General features: G+C 42.3%; 2 protein-coding genes and 1 long non-coding RNA gene across 4 annotated transcripts; 1 reads left to right on the forward strand and 2 right to left on the reverse strand.

Annotated features, from left to right (window-relative positions):
• Window positions 1-8,430: 8,430 nt before the first annotated feature.
• On the reverse strand, window positions 8,431-9,643 carry LOC26528085 (putative uncharacterized protein DDB_G0271606). The gene is made up of 2 exons (XM_044011449.1): window positions 9,558-9,643; window positions 8,431-9,434 (listed from the first exon to the last, which is right to left on the reverse strand). Exons 1-2 carry the CDS (start codon window positions 9,634-9,636, stop codon window positions 8,488-8,490), a joined length of 1,026 nt encoding a protein of 341 aa, XP_043867384.1. The 5' UTR covers window positions 9,637-9,643; the 3' UTR covers window positions 8,431-8,487.
• Window positions 9,644-12,958: 3,315 nt separating this feature from the next.
• Window positions 12,959-14,091, reverse strand: LOC122757185 (putative protein TPRXL). 2 transcript variants are annotated; one of them, XM_044008651.1, is made up of 2 exons: window positions 13,831-14,091; window positions 12,959-13,629 (listed from the first exon to the last, which is right to left on the reverse strand). In XM_044008651.1, the coding sequence occupies exons 1-2, from the start codon at window positions 14,030-14,032 to the stop codon at window positions 13,010-13,012; spliced, it is 822 nt and encodes a 273-aa protein (XP_043864586.1). In that variant the 5' UTR covers window positions 14,033-14,091; the 3' UTR covers window positions 12,959-13,009. The 2 variants fall into 2 exon arrangements, with proteins under 2 accessions (XP_043864586.1, XP_043864584.1); XM_044008649.1 differs by having other exon boundaries at window positions 12,960-13,756; window positions 13,814-14,089.
• Window positions 14,092-21,135: 7,044 nt separating this feature from the next.
• Window positions 21,136-23,187, forward strand: LOC116804635. Its single transcript, XR_004364636.2, has 4 exons — window positions 21,136-22,349; window positions 22,420-22,530; window positions 22,599-22,722; window positions 22,805-23,187. It is a non-coding gene; the product is annotated as an uncharacterized LOC116804635 (long non-coding RNA).
• Window positions 23,188-23,626: the final 439 nt, after the last annotated feature.

Here is a 23,626-nt window from a genome sequence, read left to right on the forward strand (position 1 = left end):
AAATGGATATGAGTTGTTCAATTAGAAAATTCTTAAGGCTTACAGTTTATAGATTATTCTTAGGGAACTATAATATATAATAATATATGATATTAAATACATAAGCTGTAATTGACACGACTAGCAGATACCCGACAAAGATGAAAGTAATATAAACTAAAATTCTTCAACTCTTCAAATCAGCTATATCCATGCCTTAGACTTAATTTACAAATAGAAATGAAATAAAGCATAAATGATAATCGACTAGACTGGCAGATGCCTTACAACAATACATGAGCAAATCAGCTCTTGAATACTTTGCTTAAGCAATTCCATTATAGAGTGAAAAGAAATAAGAAGAAAGAAAATAGATAAATAGATAAAAGGTTCAGGTTGCTCTTTGAAACCTATAAAATTCCACAATTAACTCCAAGCCATGTAAGCAATTTATGATCATCTTTGTTCATATTCAGAATATTTAATCTTAAGTTTCCACAATCCACACTAGATATTCAAGACTCCCACAACTCAAGCTACTATACGATCTGGCTAACCCTATGCAGCATCTGCAGCAGCCCGCTATAAATATTGAAAAAACAAAAAACAAAAAACTCTATCCGTATGTTGGATAGGTCTGAGTCGTCTTGGAGTTGGGCGCGTTATGAACGTGTTTTTCCGGGCGGGCTGTGCGAGGGGTGGAGGGATGAAAAAAATGCTATGCTATAATACGATTTTAGCAATGGCGTCGACTGCACTTACAAGCCGCTGCCCGCCACCAAGTTTGATATAGCGTGAGCCATGCCCACCGCCCACCGCCCACCGCCTGCCACCCACCCAGGCACATTTGGAAAGCTCTTGTACTTTGCGCACTTTGCGCTCGCGTTTCTTTTCACTTCTCAAACAGTTTTTTGTCGCAATAAAAATTTAAGTCGATTTTATGGGCACAAAAAGCAAGTGGAAAGCCCGAGTCTACGTCTTGAGTTGCCAGCTCTGAGCTCGCGAGCTCTGAGTTCTGAGTCGTGAGTCCTGAGTCCTGAGTCCTCAGTCCACAGTCCACAGTCCTCCGCTGTCCTCGGCTCTGTGTCTGTGCAGACTTGAATCGTGGCATCAACTCTCGAATGCAAAGTAAAGGCCAAAATTACAGTTCTCGGGCAAAAAGTTTCATTTCTCTGGCGATTTTGTTGTCTCAACTTTGCATTCATATGCAAGCGAGGGCGGTATGGGGTCGTCAAAAATTGGAAGGTTTATTTAAATTTCAACTTGTTTCGAAAACGTTTAAAAAGTTTCCGCTACTAACTGACTGCTGATAACACAAAGTATCCCCATCCCAATGCCGCAATCACTCCCCCCTCCCCCCTGCCAGCAACCGACCCGCAGCCCAAACGGCAAGTTGAAACAGTTGGCAAAGTTGATTCGACTTGTCCTCAGCCCGCGTCGAAGAGGCTGAGCGAGGGGCGTGACAAAATTAGCACAGCATATAAATAGAAATATATAGAGATAAATATATATTTTATTTACTTATGTCATATTTATTTTCGCATTTATTGCCGACTTTAAGCCGAGCCCCAAATAGCATTCAGGCACATTAAATATAGAGCACAATATATGAAATTGACGAACTGGTGCGAGGCCAGACGCTGCTTACCCCACAATGTGGGTCACAATGCCAAATGTCTGGGCTGTCATTTGATATTGGGTCGGAGCAGGAGAAAGATAGACGTAGACAAAGATGGAAATAGAGATGAAGGTATATAGATATAGATCTAAATATAGATACGGATACAGTACAGATACTCAGATACAGATACAGATACAGATACAGATACAAAAACACATACAGATACAGATACAGATACAGATACAGATACAGATACAGATACAGATACAGATACAGAAAAAGATACAGATACAGATACAGATACAGATACAGATACAGATACAGATACAGATACAGATACAGATACAGATACAGATACAGATACAGATACAGATACAGATACAGATTCTAAGATACTCAGATACAGATACAGATACAGATACAGATACAGATACAGATACAGATACAGATACAGATACAGATACAGATACAGATACAGATACAGATACAGATACAGATACAGATACAGATACAGATACAGATTCAGATACAGATACAGATACAGATACAGATACAGATTCTAAGATACTCAGATACAGATGCAGATACAGATACAGATACAGATACAGATACATATACAGATACAGATACAGATACAGATACAGATACAGATACAGATACAGATACAGATACAGATACAGATACAGATACAGATACAGATACAGATACAGATACAGATACAGATGCAGATGCAGATGCTGATAATAATACATTATGCAATGACTAGTCTGAGTCTAAGCCAAGTCTGCCCCGCATTTAGTCAGCCTGGGTTGAGGCTGCTCTAGCCACTCGGCTCGGCCTCGTCTGGCTGCGGCAGCATCTCAAACGAAGTGAGTTGCAACTAATTTCAGTTTAATTTGTGTCAGTTTTTGCCTTAGCAGCGCTTTTCTTTCCACGCCGTCGTCATCGTCGTCGTCGTCGTCGTTACTTATTATCCTTTGGCTTCCCTTCGGCTTCAGCGTGCGACGTGTAAATGCTGCTAATGACGTCGTCGTCAAGACACAAAAGGCTCAATGCGCCAAGCTCATCGCTCAGTGCTCGCTGCTCGGTCGTGGGTGCTCGTCGCTCGTCGCTCGGTGCTCCATGTGGCTCATCCGTCTGTCTACCTGACTGTCTCTCCGTGCGTCCGTCCGTCTGTCTGTCTGTCTGGCAGCGTCTTTAATGACTTCCTACTTTAATTTAGCGAATTTATTATTTTAATTTGCGCGCTTTACGTTTTTCGCGGCAAATTCGCTGAGCGAATTTTCGTTTCGATTTCGATTTCATAATTAGGGACCAGGCCTTAGTCGTTTTTAGACGGTTGCCCCTGGCAAGCGCTGGCGGTCCTTAAGCCAAAAACCGCTTCAAATTCACCACCCCAAATAGCTTGCCCTGCCCCCCATCCCGCCTCCCCCTGGCCCCTGGCCCTGCCCATGGCCTGCCTACGCTCCATCCATTCATCAGGAACATAAACCGCCAGCGTCCATGATGTTAATGCGCTTATTTTCATGTTAATTACCAGCAGACAAGCCTCGGCCTCGCCGGGGCCATAGTTTGGTCAGTCGGGCCGTGGGACTCTCGACTCTCGACTATAGCATAACAATGGGCGATGCTGAGGACCGCCCGCGGCCAGTAGATGGCGCCAGCACTTCAGTTGGGCTGCGAGCCAAAACTCGAGCCGGTGCTCAGATTTTTGGCAGGCGATTTAAATAATTGACAGATTTTCGCATTTCACTGAGCGCCGTCGGCCATCTTAGCTGGCATATCGGCAGGGGGTCAATGGGTTCCTTAAACCGCTTCATATCGTTTCTAGCTCTGTCTACTTCCCTCTCTCTCTCTCCCACTCTCTCTCTCTCTCGCTCTCTTTCTGCCTGTCTGCCTGTCTCTAGCTATCTTCATGTGCATTTGAAAATTCATCTTCCACTTTAACTTGTGCTCCATTTTGTTCGTCTCCGCAATAAACTGTTTTATCTTTATGAGATTATATCTTCAGTTTCACCCACACAATTTTGCCCTCTCTCTCTCTCTCTCTTTCTCTCTCTCTGTCTCCCTTTCGCTTCCCAGCTATCTAATGTCTGTGCGTGTGCCAGACAAACTCTTTGCCCAAAGGATTTTTGTTTGACAAAGTTAAATGCACGATGTGCCCAGGCACGCAGCTACCGGCCTCCCTCTCGCCTCTCGCTGCGCCCCCTGCTCGTTATTCTCTTTTACATTGCTTTGTTCCTGTTCCTGTTCCCATTCCCATTTCCATCCTTGCTCACCTGCTCTGTTCAATATTAGTTTATTGGCCAGTTGAGCTGTTCCCAGCATTTAAGCCGACAGCAGTTCAAGGTTATTGATACACCTCATAGCTGTGGGCTATGGGCTCACTCTACCGCAGTCGCTGTAAATCGCCAGGCTATAAATTGCGAAATTTTGCAACTCAGTTGGATGAAAGCGAAAACATTACACTTACCTGCCATATAAAGGACTTAACTAACGGTATAAAAAGCAAAGCTGTGGTGCTCTGATTTAAGAGTTATTTTCTCTCATTTGAACTAGCCCAGTTAGAGTCATAGATGAAGCAGTTGATGATAAGAGCTTTATGTTGCAGCTACTTGCATGTGATTTTATATGATATATGTATGTACATACATATTCGGTATAGCACATCATTCAATATATCAGCATATGCTCAGTACAGCGACTCTTCTTATTGGACTTTCTGTAGATGTTGGCCCAAGACTGAAGCTCATAGCTCTTCGATATTCCTGTGGATGTTGGCTTCGGTTCAAACCATGAGCAGTACTTTCTTCAAGATAAAATTCAACACTTTTTAATGCGTTCCATTTGTTTGGCAAATTTAAGCAACATTCGCATATTCGATATTTTATGTACTTAGTGTCATCGATAACTTGAGTAAAGCTATCGCATAAAAGTTGTCGAAGGGCCAAATATACAGATGGACTAGGCTAGATGCTGAGCGTAAAATAAGATATGTATCTGGTTATGTAGATATAGACTCTATATCCCATTCAGTTTAACTATTCCTAGCAAAGTCTCTAGCTATCTGCACTTCAATAAACAGACTCAGAGTCAGAGTCAGAGTCCGCCATATTCCTTTGAGCCTGCAGTGCAATGCACTCGCTAAACACTTCCTGATAAACCTATAAATACCCCTTAGTCACTTTCATAAACATTCATAATCACTGTCTGTGCTGAACTATGCATGTCTGGCAACGCCCACTGACTGTCTGGCAGCTCTGGCAGCTGATTTAACCATAAATGGCAACGGCATTCGAATTTGTTTATGCATTTTACGACCCAAACGTCAGCTTCATGTCGGCATTACCACCTTTGAGTGGCTGCCGCTGCAGTTGGGCGAACGATAAAAACCACACACACACAGAGAGAGAGAGAGAGGGAGAAACACACACACACACACATATGTGCAGGCGCTGACAATGAGCTCCCAGCACCAGCGTGCAAAAACAATGAGGTGATAAACTTGAAGGCTCAACGCACAACAGCTTCGGTCCACGACAGCGACGTCGACGGCGACGCGCCAGCGACGTCAACCTCAACGTCAACGTCAACGTGCCGCACATTTAGATGGCACCTTGGAGAGGAGGCGCAGCCCAGAAGTGCAGCAGCAGCCCCGTTGCCAGCCGAGATCGGGCCGGGTCTGACATGACAGGGTTATGCCAGGGATCTTACACGGCTGCCAGGAGTCGGGGCCGACGGGGTGGGGGGTGGGGGTGTTTAGGTCTTGGGGTTGTTGCTATTGTGGGCATTCGTGTGCATGCGAAGAACAAAGCAAAATCAGCAGGCGACTTGCTTTTATGGCTTGTCTTGCTGCTGTAGCTGCTTTGCCAAGTCTTCATCCAGCCCCCTCCAGACACACATGTGTGTATGTATGTGTGTGTGTGTGTGTGTGTGTGGGAGTGTGTATGTGTGCAAGTATTTCTTGTTCTGCTCTTTAACGTTTTTCAAAACGAAGAAAGTTGGTTGACTTTTGAATGACTTTCTGGCGCTCGTCGCGTTGGGGGCAGGACTGACTCTAGTTACTGTTGCTACTCCTGCTCCTGCTGCTACTCCTACTCCTGCTGCTGCTGCTGCTGTTGTTGTCGATGTTGCATTTGTTTTATGTGTTAAGTGCGCTGGGCCCGAGCGCACAGAATGCATCTGCTTTGCGCTGCTTGTAACTGACGCTGATGCTGCTCCTGCTGCTCCTGCTCCTGCTGCTGCTGATGCTGCTGCTGCCACAGAGCCCGCAATCCGCAGTCCGCAATCAACAACTTGCAGCTCGCACAGCGCACGCAATACGCCGCACGCCTCATGCTGCATGCCACACGCAATGCGCAGCAGCTCGAGTCGAGCTTGGCTAAATCTAGTTGCAATTAATGTAGCAAGCGTTTCGTTTCGATTGACATTTGTTGATAATTTAAGCAATTATTAGAAATTGAAATATGCATGAAATTGCGAGCAGCAGCAGGAGCAGGAATAAATATATGCTGAATTAGCAGCACTGCCGAAAAGTATGCGATGAAATATTTATGCCACAATAGTTAATTGATGTCAATCAATATTCATGCAAATTCCAAGCAACGTAAATTGAATTTGAAATCATTTCCATTCACGCAACCCACAAAACAAAACAAAACAGTTTGGGGAAAGAAATGTTGAGGAAATTCTGCATGTTTGTCGGGCGCTTAAGCTGCTTAACGCTTCAAGCTAACTATTTATTTAGCTTGTAAGGCTAAATGCGTTTAATTGAAGAATTTAAGTGATAGGCATTTAATTGATTACAATTGGCTTGAACAATTAGAAGGCTGCAGCCTTGTTAATTTGCTTAAGCGATTAAGACAAGGAGGGCTCAGAGCACTGTGCGAATTATGAGCACTGTGAAAACTACTCCTCTCTATCATAAGGAAAGCTTATTAAAATTGGAAGCTAAGCAGGAGATTAGGCAAAGGATTACGAATCAAGTTTCTCAAGGTCTTCTGAAAGCGATACTCACGCCCATTAAAATGAGAGAGGGCTCAGCAGGAACATATATCCTCATATATTTAAAGTTAACAACAACGAAAAGTTTCTGAAAAGTATTGTTAAAGCTCATTCAAATTGAGGATTGGAGGAAAAATTAAAAAAAAATATATAAAGCTTCTGGAAGCTTTGGACGTTTAGCTAAAGTCATGATGATGATAATTCAGTTGTTCAATGAATGAGCAAAGTGCGTTTAAGCTAAATATTAAGAATTCTTGAAGCTACAAGTCAAAAATGGAAGCTTTACGAAAGTCGTATCACGTATCCCGAGCAGATAAATATATTTGCTTTGAGTACGAACAAGATTAAGAGAGATTAGAGGAGAGGTTAACTAAGATTAAAGTTAATAGAAAAGAAAAGCGAAACCTTAGAAAGAACTCAAAGCTCATTAAAGCTTTTATTCATTTGATTGACAAGCGCGAGCATTTAGAAAAAATTGAATAATATATACTTTGAGTACAAGAATATTAAGTTGAAGCTAGTAGATAAATTATTATTATTTTTTTTTAAGAAGAATACTCGCAGCTCGTAGGCTCTGAAGCTTAAGTTTATAGTACAAGATGAGAGCCATTGGCATTGGATTAAACAGCTTTAAGAATAAAGCTAATATGGGAGGTGAAAAGTAGTAAAAATAATAATAAATAAAGCTCATAATACGCTCAATTCGTTACAGCTTTAAGAAATATTTAAGCCATAAAAGTCCTCATAATTTGCTTTAAGCTGGAGTGGAATATGGATTACTAGAAAAACAGTATATTTTTAAGTATACTAGAAGCCCATTAGAACTGAAGCTTATAGTTTAGTTCAGATGAGAGAGATGAGATGAGATGAGATGAGATGAGATGAGATGAGATGAGATGAGATGAGATGAGATGAGATGAGATGAGATGAGATGAGATGAGATGAGATGAGATGAGATGAGATGAGATGAGATGAGATGAGATGAGATGAGATGAGATGAGATGAGATGAGATGAGATGAGATGAGATGAGATGAGATGAGATGAGATGAGATGAGATGAGATGAGATGAGATGAGATGAGATGAGATGAGATGAGATGAGATGAGATGAGATGAGATGAGATGAGATGAGATGAGATGAGATGAGATGAGATGAGATGAGATGAGATGAGATGAGATGAGATGAGATGAGATGAGATGAGATGAGATGAGATGAGATGAGATGAGATGAGATGAGATGAGATGAGATGAGATGAGATGAGATGAGATGAGATGAGATGAGATGAGATGAGATGAGATGAGATGAGATGAGATGAGATGAGATGAGATGAGATGAGAATAGATGAGATGAGAGACGCATACGACGCATACATTTGAGTTAATGAGTTTTAACAATAAAGCCAGTATGACTATACACGTAAGCCTCTGCTCTCAATAATTTACAGTTTTTATGAAGCTTTGAGTCATAGAAGTACTCCTCATATGCTTTAAGCTCAACTGTTTTCAGAGTGGAGTAGGGGTGACTAGGAAACATTCTTTCTTAAGAGGAATACTTGAAGTTCGCAATAACACAAGCTTAAGCATATGGTGTAAGATCATAACAAAGCAATATGACCAATATATGATATGATGCACGCAAGTAAAGCACCTACTCTCAATTTGTTACAGCTTTAAAAAAGCTTTCAGTCATAGCATCATAATTTGCTTTAAGCTCAGCCGTGTGGAGTAAGGATTCAGCTTGCTGAAATTCTGATTGGAAATCGGATTAAAATTCTGATTGGACACAGCGTTTCGGGCTTTCGGTTAACATTTTATTCGTATTTCATCACTGATACAGAGCCTAATCAGCAGCTGCGGGCCATAGCTGCGGCCAGTGGGCGCTGCCTAAGCCTCGTCGTAGTCGCGGATGATTTGCCTCTGCTGCTGGCGGCGGCGCTGTGGCTGCTGGCGACGACGGCGCTGCTGCTGCTGCTGCTGAATGCGGCGGCGCTGCATCTGGCGACGACGCTGCTGCTTTAGCTTCTGCTGCCTGTTGGCAGCCGGCCGGCGCTGACCGTTGCCGCGGCGCTGCTGGTTGGGGCGACGGCGACGCACCTGCTGGCCGCGACGATTGCCGTTACGATTGGCGTTGCCGTTGCGGTTGCGTCGACGAACAAGTCGCACCGCATTGCTGCCCTGGCGACGTCGGATCTGCTGCTGCTGCTGCTTCTGAGGTCGGCGCCGGCGGCGACGCTGCTGCATGTTCTGCTGGCGCGGCACATTGGAGCCGTCGCCCGCCAGCGGCTGGGCCGCTGCTTGCTGGCTGTCGTCCTCATCGGCGGCGAGCGGGCCCTCGGTGGACGACTGCGGCTGCTGCTGCTCGGATGGGCCATGCAGGGGCTGCACCTCGCCCACCTTCACCTTGGTCACCTGATCGCAGGGCACATCGCTGTAGATGACCACATTGCCGTAGTTGCAAACGATTTGCGACTCGTCGCCGTCGTCCGCCTGGCGGGGCTCGATGCGGCCCAGGCCGCGCTTGTCCTCGATCTCGTAGATGTCGCCCGACTTGGTGATGAAGCCCGTCACCTGCAACGGCTTTGCCTCCTGCACCTGCAGCGACGACTTCAGCTGCTGCGGCTGCGGCTGCGACTGCATCGCCTGGGGCGACTCTTGCTCCTTCTCCGGCTGGGCTGTCTCCACGCTGACCGGCACCAGATGCTTCTGCTTCATGGGCGGCGCATTGATGATCATCAGGGGCTTGGTGGGCTTTGACTCTGCCTTGGGTGCGCTCGTCGGCTTCACCGTGGAGCTCAGCAGCGGCGCTTGAGTTGGACGCAGCTCATCGCGGGCTGCGATCAGTGAGAGAGAGAGAGAGAGCGAGAGCGAGAGAGAAAGAGTGAAGGAGACAGAGGGTTGTGGATTGTCAGTTTGCTTTTGGTTGCTCGCAGCGTGGGGGGATCAAAAAAATTTACCGCTCACCAGTGAATGGCCACTGGCTATGGCCAGGACCAGGACGAGCAGCGATTGTAACGATAGTATTGCCCACTTCATGGCTTGATTTGTGCACGGCAACTGAATCGGGAGTCGTCGCGAGCTGCCGCTTATATCAACTTCCAGCGATCGCCGATCGGTGCATAAATCATTGGCTAACGGCACATTTTGCCAGCCTCTTGGGCGCTTTGGGGTCGTCTTGAGGCTGTGCATAATTAGCCGCAGTTTGGGGCCGTCTCGGCCCTCAGAGTTCAAAGCACGTCGAATGCCGCGTCGACCCATTTTCCGCAACTTTCGGCGACTCTGGGCCAGCATCTATGGCTTTCTATCGGCCACGTTCTGATGAGAGTTCAATGGCTGAACTTTGGCTTCATTATCATTTTTGCCTATTTACCAATTTTCGTTTGTTTTGCTTCTTGTTCAACTCGTTTGCGATGTGATTGGGGTATATTAGTTTGGTGTACTTTTCACCTGGAAGTCTGTCCGTCTCTACAGATGTCATCTACCCGGCCATACGTCCATCTAGATGTGTTGCTCCCTTAAGTATCTTGCAGTCGGTAACAGCCGTTCCGCATTTCACATTTTTACACGATTTGCGCGCTGCTTATTCAAATTCAGCATTGGGGTCGATCGACAAGAAGAAGCATAGAATCATATATTATATATAGACGCAGCTCTCGGGCTCCCGTCGTCGGGCTCCGATAGCTAATTTAACAAACGAGCCGGGACCGTGAAATGTTTGCATTCACCATGTCCACAAATGATGGAATCTAATAAGCTAAAGATGAACGGACTACGCTTTGTATATACATATTTATTTACAGATATATACAGACATATGTGTATAGCTATAGCTTTTGCCTAAGACGCAAATCAAGCCGTTTTCGGTTAGCCAGAAACTCATGCAGCGAAGTGGGGAATAAAAAATAACAATTGGCTATTAAAACATTTAATAAGAAATTTATCAATACTTTCAAAGCTCATTTGAATAATTAAAAGACAGCAAAAAATAAATTGTTTAATTTTATTTAATATATTTTTTATAGGTTTCAATAAAATTTGCTTCTTTTTTTTTTTGCGGCCTTTTTGCAGAGATGAAACTTAATTTATGTTAATGATGTGCACAGTGAGAGCCAAATGTTTGACTACCTGCGGCCAATGCTAAAACTATATGAAATATGCCAAACTTCTTCGTTACAAAAAAAAAAAAAAAAAAAAAAAAAAAAACAAAACAAAAACAAGTAAGACGGCTCTAGTCGAGACTTCTCGACTAGGAGATACCCTGAACCCTCCAAGCTGATATTCTAATCATTCTGCACTTCTTCTATGCACACATACATACACATGCATCCAGACGCACGTATAACAACGCGCTCTGCTGACAGCGCAGTAAGCAGCGACTGCGCTTGGGCTGCGCTGCAATGTGGGCAATATTATACGAATTTATTTGTTAAATTATTTAATTTCTAGACGCACAATCTTAATGAAACTTTCAGAGCGTAATCATATGGTGAAAATGTGTGTACATTCTAAAGCACACGTCTCTAGTACTTGAAATACGCCTTTTACAAAGGTGAGGGTGTGGGGGTGGATATAGGGGTGGGGGTAAATTACAACAAAAATCGAAATTATATAAAATACATATAAGTCTACATTTAAAATTTGGAAGCTCTAGCTTTAAAGGTGTAGGAGATATAATTAAATAACTAGCTTTCGATAAGGTTTTTAATCGATAATAAAATATCGGGAGTAGTTATCGATATATAAAGAAAAACTTGATATGCGCGTGATATACACGGACCTAGGAAAAAAAATTTCAAGTCTCTAGCTCTTATATCTTCTGAAATCGACGCGTTCATACATACGGACGGACGGACGGACGGACGGACGGACAGACAGACGGACAGGGTCAAATCGACTCAGCTCGTCGCCCTGATCAAGAATATATATACTTTGTGGGGTCTGCCACGCCTCCTTCTGCCTGTTACATACTTTTAACAAAACCATTATACCCTGATTTCCCATTTTCAATGGGTTCAGGGTATAAAAAAAAAGTAGAAAAATGTGAAAAAAAAAAAGATACTGAGGAAAACAGGTTTATGCTTTAGCTAATTCCGATTCTATTCAAGCCGCTGCTGTGTGCTTAGCTATGAATTGTGATCAATGTAAGTATATGGATTCAATGTAAAAGGGGCAGGAGGCGTGGCTGAATACGTTTTCGGTATAAGCCTCAGTCTCAGTCTGACTGGACGGACGTTCTTTCTTATTATAAACATCTTCGTTAAGCAACGGAATTTGCATTGGAGAGGGAAAAAAAAAAAAAAAAATTAAAAAAAGTAAAAATAATAATAATAATAATAATATTAATATTAATAATAAATAAATAATTTACAAATATTATTACGTATCAAAAATAATATAATATATTATTATTATTATAAATATTATATCAGATCTTGAGCAGGAGCAATATATTGGGGTACCTCTGGTCTGTCTCTCTCTCTCTCTCTTTTCTCCTTCTCTTTCTGCATAAGCTTTACACCGAAGCAGATCTTTGACCACAAAAAATATGCTTCAATATATTTACATATTATATATTTTTGTATATATGTAAATATATATATCTGGCATTTCAGATCTTGAGCAGGAGCCACAATCAAGTCGATCTAAGCTTCATTTCGTTTCCACGAAATCGATACAAAATAAAAATATTAATCTTCCGTTATTTATTTATATTGTTATATGTTTTCGTGGCTCTTTCCAAGAACTAGCACGATTAAAGGTGCGACTTTATATTCAGCAACCGGTTTGACTCGAGTCAAGAAGAGTCAAGCTACAGCGATTACAAGCTCACAGATAATTCTTAAATTACATTAGATCCACTATACATGAATTAAAATAAGTTCTTATTACACTTAAACTGAGAGAGAGAGAGCGAGACAGACCCTGTTACTCCAGCATAATCAGGGTCTGTCTCGCTCTCTCTCTCTCTCTCTCTCTCTCTTAGTTTTTAGCTTAGCCTTCAATTAGTTAATAATGGTTAAGAAATCATAGTCGTGTTTACTGTGCGATGAGTCAGTTACCTGGATTGATCGACTTAGCTCTTTCGACTCGTCAACATTTGCCTAGGCTATTATCATAATCAAGCCAGTCCATTGTTGGCTGGGGCATTACAGTTTGGAGCTGGTATCAAGCGGCGATTGCTCCATATTTGAGCTTCTCATTAGCGGATGAAGAAAAGACTCAAAAACTAAATTTCTTTAAGCACTGCAAAAGTAAACAAACTCATCGCACTTTCGGGTAGAGAAAACCAGTTTTCTTTATTTTAAAAAATAACAATAAATTTAATAAAATAAAATAAAATAAAAAAATTTTAAGTCATTAAAAAAAAAAAAAAAAAAAGAACTCAATATCTTTTTGTGCAATTGATCGTTTAGTTCCTCCTGCGATCATTGCGCTCCCTCTGCTTCATCTGGTAGCTGTGCAGAGCCTGCGCTAGCTCGCGTAGGTTTTCCGATCCCTGCCGCTGCTGTTTGCGCTCCTGCTGCTTCTTGAGCTCCTTGCACATCTTCTTCAGCTTCTTGCGCTCCTTCTTGACTGACTTCTGCTCGTGGCTGTCCTCGTCCTCCTCAGACGAGGAGCTGTCCCGCTTACGGCGCCGGCGCAGCTGCTCGCACTTGGCCAGCAGCTCCTTAACCTCGGCATCGTCGTCCTTAGGCGTTGTGCTCGATGCATCTGAGTTGGGAGTAGTGCCTGATGCATTGTCGCCTTTCAGGGCGGTGCTCGATGCATTGTCGCCTTTCGGGGCGGTGCTCGATGCATTGTCGCCCTTCAGGGCGGTGCTGGATGCCTCCGAGTTGGGCGTAGTGCTCGATGCAATATTGTCTTTCAGGGCGGTGCTCGATGCATCTGAGTTGGGCGTAGTGCTCGATGCATTGTTGTCTTTCTGGGCGGTGCTCGATGCATTGTCGCCCTTCAGGGCGGTGTTAGATGCCTCCGAGTTGGGCGTAGTGCTCGATGCAATATTCTCTTTCAGGGCGGTGCTCGATGCATCTGAGTTGGGCGTAGTGCTCGATGCATTGTTGTCTTTCGGGGCGGTGCTCGATGCATTGTCGCCCTTCAGGGCGGTGCTAGATGCCTCCGAGTTGGGCGTAGTGCTCGATGCAATATTGTCTTTCAGGGCGGTGCTCGATTCATCGGACTTCGACGTAGTGCTCGATGCAATATTGTCTTTCAGGGCGGTGCTCGATGCATCTGAGTTGGGCGTGATCGATGCTTCCAACTCAGACTTGGGTTTCTCTGTTGTAGAGATGATCGTTGTTGTCGTACTGCTGCTTGGATTTTCATCCACATCGGGCTTTGGCGTAGTCGTTGAGGACGGTGCCTCCGTGCTCTGCGGATAAGCGCAGCAGCAGGCGGCCAGGATGAGGCAAATGAAAATCGTCTCCTTGCGCATTATTGATGATTTATTGCCTTCAGCAGCTCAATCAACACTAAGCCAGCCCAACAATCGATTGCATTCATTTATACCTCCGATACGTCCCACTGGGAGCAGCAGCGCCAAGCGTACGGCCTGACTGGTTTTTCAATAGACCAAAATACACTAACTACGAATTTATTTGAGTTTCATGTTTATCTGCGGGGGGCTTTGTTGACATGCGCTACGCGCGAAACGAGTGCGTCCATGAGCACAGCGAGCCTACAAAAAATTGAGCAATTCGCTGGAAAAACAAAGATATATTGATACAATTATTCGAGACAACCAGGGAAGCTTAACAAAGATATTAAAAAATTGGCTCATCTTGATTAAGAATCCTGATTCTGGATCATGCTTGAATAAACTTTTGATTTAATTTGAAATATGCTTAACTTTTACGACGAATTGAAGGAATATTTGTGTTTGAAAGCTCTGAAGAGCTACTATTTACCCTAATTTAGGCTTTGTTTGTAAATTTAAGCAATCAAGCAATCTGCTTTGAAAGTATTTAAGATTTAAAAAAGTTTCAAAGCAGATTGATTGACTGCTTAAATTTAATAGAGCTTGCAAGCTTTCCTGTACAGATAGTGAGATTTGAGGGTGTTAGGTACTGAAAATGCTAAAGTTCTAAGGAGCTTTCGAGAATATTGTAGCTTCCTTTCCAATTGCTTGAAGATCTCGGAGCTTACTTACTATGAATCCCACATTACTGAAAGCTCATTAAAGCTTTTTGCTAGATTCAGAGCTCAACTTTTTGGCAAAAAGCTTCGCAGTTAATCATGCTTGGGCCTGTCGCCTATGCCGCACTTGACTGTGGCTCGCTCTTACAATTTACACTTTAATGAATTCTTTACACATACGCAAAACTATGAGCGGCAGATGCTCCCTCTCTGCCAATATATATTTGAATACTTCCGTGAGTGTATGTGTCAGCGTATTTGTGTTTGTAATTCACGCTCCGAGTGCGTCAGCATTAACTCGTTTTGGCCCAATAGATGCCAACAACTTGGTGACCGAGCCGACTCCGCAGATGCTTTATTAGCTGAGCTGAGAGCTTACATGTGAAGCTAAAGAACTGATATGCCCTGATCGAGTGACGATTGCAGGGCAGCGACATGTCATGCACTATAATTGATGCATTATGATTATTTTTGGAATGTTCTCATTTGTTAATAAACCGTTTGGCAGCCCGGCTCGGCTGCCCACACACAGCCGCACTAATTGTTTATCAATTACATTTGCTAATTGCTTAATGCACCTGCAAAGTGATGCGGCATTAATGTAAATTGCAACATTTTTAACATTTGGCAGACAGAGCAAACTTTCTCTGCCACCCCCCCTCTCTCAGTGCGTGTACAAGTAATTGAATAAAAAGCGAAAAAAAAAAACGAGAAAATAACAACAAATAATTAAAAAGTGCACGTGTAGAAAAAAAAAAAAAAAAAAAAACAATACAAAATCCCGGTGCTATCCTGATCCTCGCTGTGCGACTGGGGTGGGGACTGATGGGGACTCAGACCGGTCGTAACCCCGCTGCAAGCGCAACAATTTTAATGAAACAGAGAGAATATGTTAATTGCGTGTGAAACCGCTGCAACGAGTTGCCACTCGCTGCGTCTCTCTTTTATTTATTATTACAATTTTCCACTCCTTTTTGCCCGTTTTTCCCGTTTTTTAGTTTTCTCGTTTTTTCCACCTTTGCAACATTTTTCTTTTCATTTTCAGCTTGCAGCAGTTAAGCAGCAAAAAGTATGCAACATATGTAACATAGTGCGGGCGGGCTTCCAGGCGGCCAGCCAGCCAGCCAGCCAGCCAGCCAGGGCTGCCATATCGGAGTGCTTGCCATATCCAGAGCCGCATTTAGAGAAAAACAGCTTTCAGCGTCGAGCATAATGTAAAATGCAAATTTTCACGAGCATATATTTCAATTATGCTAATTGGATAAATGAATTGTATGGATCTGCTTCAACGGCAAGAAGCTGCGCATCTCGTAAAATCATGAGTTTCGAAACTTTCGGCACAGATGGCCGGGCAGCTATCGGAAGCCAAAAACATGTTGCTTCAAATTTCAATTGGGTCACTTCATATTTTGAAAACAATTTTGTTTACAACATCATATAGTTTACCCTTGGGAATTTACTGCTAAATTGAGCGTGCGCGGATAACTATGGAAGCTGCAGTGAATGCTTTAATACAATATTAGGACTGTAATCGGTGCACAATATACAGCGTTGCCCAACTGTATGCAGTGATGTAATGAATATTAGTAGAATGACGATGACAATGACAATGACAATGACATTGAAAATGACAATGACAATGACAATGACAATGACAATGGCATTGACAATGACAATGACAATGACAATGACAATGACAATGACAATGACAATGACAATGACAATGACAATGACAATGACAATGACAATGACAATGACAATGACAATGACAATGACAATGACATTGACAATGACAATGACAATGACAATGACAATAACAATGACAATGACAATGACAATGACAATGACAATGACAATGACAATGACAATGACAATGACAATGACAATGACAATGACAATGACAATGACAATGACAATGACAATGACAATGACAATGACAATGACAATGACAATGACAATGACAATGACAATGACAATGACAATGACAATGACAATGACAATGACAATGACAATGACAATGACAATGACAATGACAATGACAATGACAATGACAATGACAATGACAATGACAATGACAATGACAATGACAATGACAATGACAATGACAATGACAATGACAATGACAATGACAATGACAATGACAATGACAATGACAATGACAATGACAATGACAATGACAATGACAATGACAATGACAATGACAATGACAATGACAATGACAATGACATTGACAATGACAATGACAATAACAATGACAATGACAATGACAATGACAATGACAATGACAATGACAATGACAATGACAATGACAATGACAATGACAATGACAATGACAATGACAATGACAATGACAATGACAATGACAATGACAATGACATTGACAATGACAATGACAATGACAATGACAATGACAATGACAATGACAATGACAATGACAATGACAATGACAATGACAATGACAATGGCATTGACAATGACAATGACAATGACAATGGCATTGACAATGACAATGACAATGACAATGACAATGACAATGACAATGACAATGACAATGACAATGACAATGACAATGACAATGACAATGACAATGACAATGACAATGACAATGACAATGACAATGACAATGACAATGACAATGACAATGACAATGACAATGGCATTGACAATGACAATGACAATGACAATGACAATGACAATGACAATGAAAATGACAATGACAATGACAATGACAATGACAATGACAATGACAATGACAATGACAATGACAATGACAATGACAATGACAATGACAATGACAATGACAATGACAATGACAATGACAATGACAATGACAATGACAATGACAATGACAATGACAATGACAATGATAATGACAATGACAATGACAATGACAATGACAATGACAATGACAATAATATAACATAATAATTATTTATAACCAATATACTAATTTGCCCACTAACTAAGCCCACTGTTCCCACTGTCAAATATATCTTGACTTGACAATTGTTGTAATCTAATCACGTGACATACATGTATAATGTTTATTATTCAGGATAGTATGAGCTGGCACATACCTCAATAATTAAGCCATTAAAATTCAAATGATTTCAGAAAACAAGCGCAATTCGGAGAAAACCTGAAGAGCAGTTGCAAGCGACCTGAGCTCAACAGAAATGCGCCTCAATTGATATAACTTATGTACAATATATAGATATACACAGACATATATACTTAGATATTGTATATATTTTGTAATTTAGAATGAATCGATTTGTATATATAATTGGCAAAGGTTAGAATATTTGCATGCGCATATTTAAATGCCGTATTACAATGCGCTGGGCCTGCCATGGCGGATGCTCCTGTGCGGGGAAGGGGACTTATGTTAAGCGAAATGCATAGCATTTCCATGGCGGCAGGGCGCTGCTTGTTGCTTAATCCAAATTATCATCATAAGAGCTGCACTAATGAGCACAACTCAACATAAACAGAGCGCTGCTCACTGACGTCTGTTGTCCGTCGAGCGTCGAGCGTCGACGTGCTGCCTGATGGCCAAGACAAAGTTGCCTGCCAGCCAGCTGGCAAGTTTTTCAAATGTCATCAAGTGCTGGCAGCGACAAGTGCAGCTCGGGCTCCATCAGTCTAATTGCAAGTGCAGCCGCAAAGTTACGTACATTTCGCGCGCTTGCCGGAGCGGAGCTGGCGCTGACGTCGCCGCGTACACTGCTGTCGTCCGTGGCACTCGACTGCAGCCAAAGGCTGCGTGCCGCTGAATGTCCTGGTTTTATTAGGACATGTTCTAAATCATACGACAGCGCCTCGGGTCGCCTGTGCTAAAAGCGGCCAGAGCCGAGCCAATGCGGCATGAGCGCAGGCGCAGGCGCAGACAGCGGCAGAGGCAGCGGCAGTGGCAGCGACAGAGGCAGCGGCAGAGCCGCCTACCATTGTTATGGCCAGCTAACAGTGACTTAACAGTGGCTCAACAGTAACTGGGAACAGTTCTGGGCTGGCCATGTGAATGGGAATTGAACTTAATTGGTGGGTGGGTGGTTGGTTGAGTGGGCGAGCGTGTGTGTGTGTGTCCTCTTCTTCTTCTTTTAGTTATTTTTATTTTCGTTTCTGTGTTTGTTTGTGTGTGTGTGTGTGATTTTGTTTTGTTTTTGGTTTATTTAGTGCTCGTGTTGCTCCGTCTCAGGCTTTTTATGCCACATGTCCGCATTTGGCTTGTGCTGCTGTTTTTGTACTTGCAGCATTTTCGCTTGCTTTGATGCGTGTGGCATGTTTAACGGCACTTGATGATACCATATAAGCAACAACAGCAGCAGCTGCAATAACAATTCCACTGTGATTTGTGCGTCGTCTTCGACGTCAGGTGGAACACCCAAAAGCAGGCAATGCATTTCAATTGCTCGACGCCCGTTGCACTTCATTAAACCCGACATCGACGGCAGGCAGTGCATTTTCTGTGCACTGCCTGCCAGTCTGAGTGTTGAAGTGCGCCACGTGACCCACACACACCAACACACACACACACTCACACACTCACTCACACACATACACTGAGAGTGACTCTAGAAAGAGCTGAAATCGTAGCCATTGCCTGCACTCGGGACACATCACGTAGCCGTCACGTGGGCACAAAAATACAGTAAAAAAATACAAAATATATAGTTGAAAAATATATAAAATAAAAGTAGAAAATATAAAAAAAAAAATAAATAAAATAAAAAATAAACAAAAATAAAATCAACAGTGACACAAAAAATCACTAGAGTAGCTGAAAGCAATTTCATTGCAGTCATGTTTAAAGCTAAGATCAAAAAGTCCAGTTACTGAAAAGGAAGCTTTTGTTTTCATATTTATTTTCCATATTTTTTTAACAAAGGCTTTGCTACCTTTATTGGCAACTTAATCTAATAGAATTATAATTCGTTCCCATATTCGACGAACCCATCTGGCAGCCCTACATCTTGACAGAGACGGGTACAATACGCCGTACAGGCTTAAGGCGGCTATTTGAGAGATATATAATATATTTTCTATTATAAAACTAAATCAAATTGAATTAATATTGTTAAAAAAAATAAATAATAATAATAATAATACTAATAAATAAATACAAAAAAAAAAAAAATAATAATAATAAATAAAATTGTGTTTTTCTTTGAATACAAAAAATAAATAAATAAATACGGGTTCGTGGAATATGGGCAGCCTTGTACGGCTGTCAGATACGTTCGTCGAATATGGACAGCCCTGTACAATATGATAATGATAATGATTAATGATAGTTGGAATTAGTTTCATCTATATTTGGCTATTGCAAATGAATAGCTAAATAAATAATATAATTAAAAATATTAAAATAATAAAAAATAAAATAATATAAAATAATAATAATATAATAAATAATAAAAATAAATAAATAAAATAAAATGTATACCTCAAATCTAATTTAAGACATCAGAAATTAATAATATAATGAATAATAAAAAAAATAAATAAATAAATAAAATAAAATGTATGCCTCAAATCCAATTTAAGACTTCAGACTTTAGATTATAAGAGAAGCAGATGCCATCTATGTCTGCATAGTCAGAATCGCTCGAATTTCCATTCTGTTGTTTACGCTGCGTAATTTATTCGTACTCTTTGCTATATTCCGAGTCACATTTCCCAGCTCACTTGCAGTTTGGCTTGATCCAGATATATTTGCTTATTCTATCAATAAATTATTTGATTACTTATTTAAAAATAATTTGAGTGCTCTGTCAGTATGAATCGCTAGACCCCTCAGCTACTCACAGTCCACTCAGCTCCAGTGCAAATTTGAATACCCTAAGAGGCAGAAAGGTTATCGAGCTGATAATTTGAGCTCCTTCGAGCAGCACTAAGTGTCCATTGTAATGTCACTTGCGTCAACTTATTCGAAATAGAGATACAAAAAAAGAACAGATGATGCAAAATTTACTCAGCTCTAAGTGAGAGGGAGAGAGAGAGAGAGAGAGATAAAGAGATTGAGAGCTTGACAGCTTGTGCCTTGGCAATTTTCACTTATTTGCAGCATACTTGTAGGCATTTGCCAAAACTCTGGCCGAGTTGGTTTGGTGGGGCTGCTGCTATTTCACTGCTGACGCCCAGCCACAGCCACAGCCGCAGCCGCAGCCACAGCTACAGCCAGAGTCGCAGCCCCAGCTACAGAGGGGGGCGGGCGCATGGCCACATCATCTGACTTGCTTTGAGTTTAGTTTGAAAAGTAATCGAATGTTATAATTTCCATTAAACTGATTTCCCACGACAAATGCAAGGCAAACAAGCCGAGTCAATCCAAGCCCAACAGGCGTTGCAATCTTGATGAGTGTGGGCGGTGCTGCTGTTGGCCACTGGGTGGCTGGGCGTGCGGCCAACATCCAGTCCGATCGGGTGTGGCTGGCGAATGCCCGTGTCACACTAATGCACTTCATGTCAGCTCAAAGGAATCGAATCGCCAGTCGGGCAGCCAGTTAATGGCTACATGCATAAAAAGCTGAACGGATAGCAGCCTGGCCTCTCCACGGAGATGGACCTGGCCGGGGACCCGCCTTGACGTGCCGCGCCCCATCGCCCCCGCCGCCCCCCTCGCGCCACGAGTCGCCGTCGACTCGATTTGACTCCACTCGGTGCGCTTCAGCTGCATCTCGCAAATGAAATATAAATTAAATTAAATTCCAAAAGAGCAAGACGCTTGGCCACCACATGCATAAATCAACAGCTCAAAGTGCAGGCCAAATGTCAACCGTTGCATCGATTGCCAATTGCAACTTGCAACGCAACGCACATGCCGCATGCCGCATGCCGCATGCCGCATGCCACACGCCACAAAGCTCTGCTCGCTATGCACACTTTCTGTCGACCAGATGAACTAGTTCCACAGATCGTTATCGATAGTTGTTGTTGCTATTCTTGCGTTTATCGATTAAGGTCAATTTTTTGGTTTAATTTCATTTCGAACTGAATTCCATAAATGAAATGATTATGGAAAAAGTCGCACTATGCATAGAGGGAGATGCTTATTGGCTGACCTATATCAAGAACAGGATTGTTAAAGCTCCACCAAGGCGTTACAACTCTCAGGTTTACAGCTCGAGTACATCAAAAGCCGAAACGAAATGATCTGGAAGAACTTTGGCCTACACAGCGTCTGGAGGATTTTGAGATCAAGTTTTGTATATCTATATCCATATCTATATCTATCTATCTATCTATATATTTACATGAATAATTGATATTACTTGAAACTTGCAGAAAGCTCTTCTAAGTACATTGAGTACATGCAAAGCCGAAACGAAATGACCTGGAAGAGCTTTGGCTTACAGATCGTCTGGAGGATTTTGAGATAAAGTTTTGTATATCTATATTTATATATCTATCTATATGTTTACATGCAGAAGCCTCTATTCATTGATATTACCTTAAACTTGCAGCAAGCTCTTCAAAATGCTTCCATCTCTCAGCACACAGTTCGAGTACATCCAAAGCCGAAATGAAATGACCTGGAAGAGCCTCGGCCTATATCCGCGCTTAGGTTTCAGATCGTCTCGCGGATCTTGAGATAACGCTTTGTATATCTATGTGTATCTATCTATCTATCTATTTGTTTACATGTAGAAGTCTCTATTAATTGATTTTACTTGAAACTTGCAGCAAGCTCTTCCAAGTGTTTCAATCTGTCAGCCCACAGCTCGAGAAAAAATTACCTGGAACAACTTTGGCCTGCACAGTGTCTGGCGGATCTTGTGATCAAGCTTTGTATATGTATACCTGTCTATCTATATGTTCACATGCAGAAGTCTCTATTAATTGATATAATTTGAAACCTGCAGCAAGCTGTTCCCAGTGTTCCCATCTCTCAACTCAAAGTTCTACATCCAAAACCGAGACGAATTGAGCTGAAAGAACTTTGGCCTACACAGCGTCTGGCGGATCTTGTGATCAAGCTTTGTATATGTATATCTACATATCTATCTATATATATATATATGTTCACACGCAGAAGTTTCTATTAATTGATATTTCTTGAAACTTGCAGCAGCTCAAATGATGTCGCACGTTGAGGCCTTTGCTCATTCCCCATTGCTGTGGCGCCAAGGTCTCCAACTTGCTGTGGCGCAAGCTTCAGGTGTCTTCACTGCTTCTGGATAAGCCTGAGAATTGGCAGACAGTAACGGCGCCGCGGCTCGGCTGTTTACGCGCTAGCCTGTATCTAATTCGTACCATGCACTGCATAAACAAATATCAAATTAATAAAATGCTCGTCTCAATTCATTTCCGAGCAATGTTTATGCTTCTGTGTGTACCCAAGGCCACTTCCATAGGGAACTGGGCCGGCTGGGCGATCGTTTTTCCAGCAGATATGGGAGTAAGCGCTCTCTATGCGACGCAATTAGCTGGAAAATTCTTGTGTGCTTATCGAGATCTTATGCAAATAGCTCGACAGCAACAGCAACAGCAGCAATAGTAACTGCAACAGCAACTGCAACAACAACAACGACAACAGCAACAACAAGTAAAACAATAACAATACTCGAACGGGCAGCAACAAACACAACTGGTAATAATTTTCACATTTCCGTTACAAATAAAAACCTATTCACTTTGCTAATATGGCCGCAGCGATTCATCCGGTGTTGGCTGCGTTTCGGGTGCAGGTGCTTCAAAACTTTCCGCACGCAATGCAATAATTTGCCCAAAGGCCAAGGGTCGTTGAATACCCTAGCCCCAGGGCTCATGGCGTTGATTCTATTGTTGCGTTTGTCACTTGAATTGCGAATGGGTAGAAATAATTGAAATGAGAGAGATAAAGAGTGAGAGATAGAGAGACATACAGAGTGAGAACTGGTAGAGATTGAAA

Source organism: Drosophila mojavensis, unplaced genomic scaffold (assembly GCF_018153725.1).
Source record: "Drosophila mojavensis isolate 15081-1352.22 unplaced genomic scaffold, ASM1815372v1 contig_136, whole genome shotgun sequence".
Lineage (NCBI taxonomy): Eukaryota > Metazoa > Arthropoda > Insecta > Diptera > Drosophilidae > Drosophila > Drosophila mojavensis.

Excerpts from the sequence above, each read along its gene's own strand:
- LOC122757185 (XM_044008649.1), bottom strand. The coding sequence starts at position 14,032 with ATGCGCAAGGAGACGATTTTCATTTGCCTCATCCTGGCCGCCTGCTGC. Across the intron at positions 13,757-13,813 it reads CAGATGCATCGAGCACCGCC|CTGAAAGACAATATTGCATC; the intron begins CTGAAAGACAAT and ends TCGAGCACCGCC.
- LOC26528085 (XM_044011449.1), bottom strand. The coding sequence starts at position 9,636 with ATGAAGTGGGCAATACTATCGTTACAATCGCTGCTCGTCCTGGTCCTG. Across the intron at positions 9,435-9,557 it reads TGGCCATTCACTGGTGAGCG|CCCGCGATGAGCTGCGTCCA; the intron begins GTAAATTTTTTT and ends CACTGATCGCAG.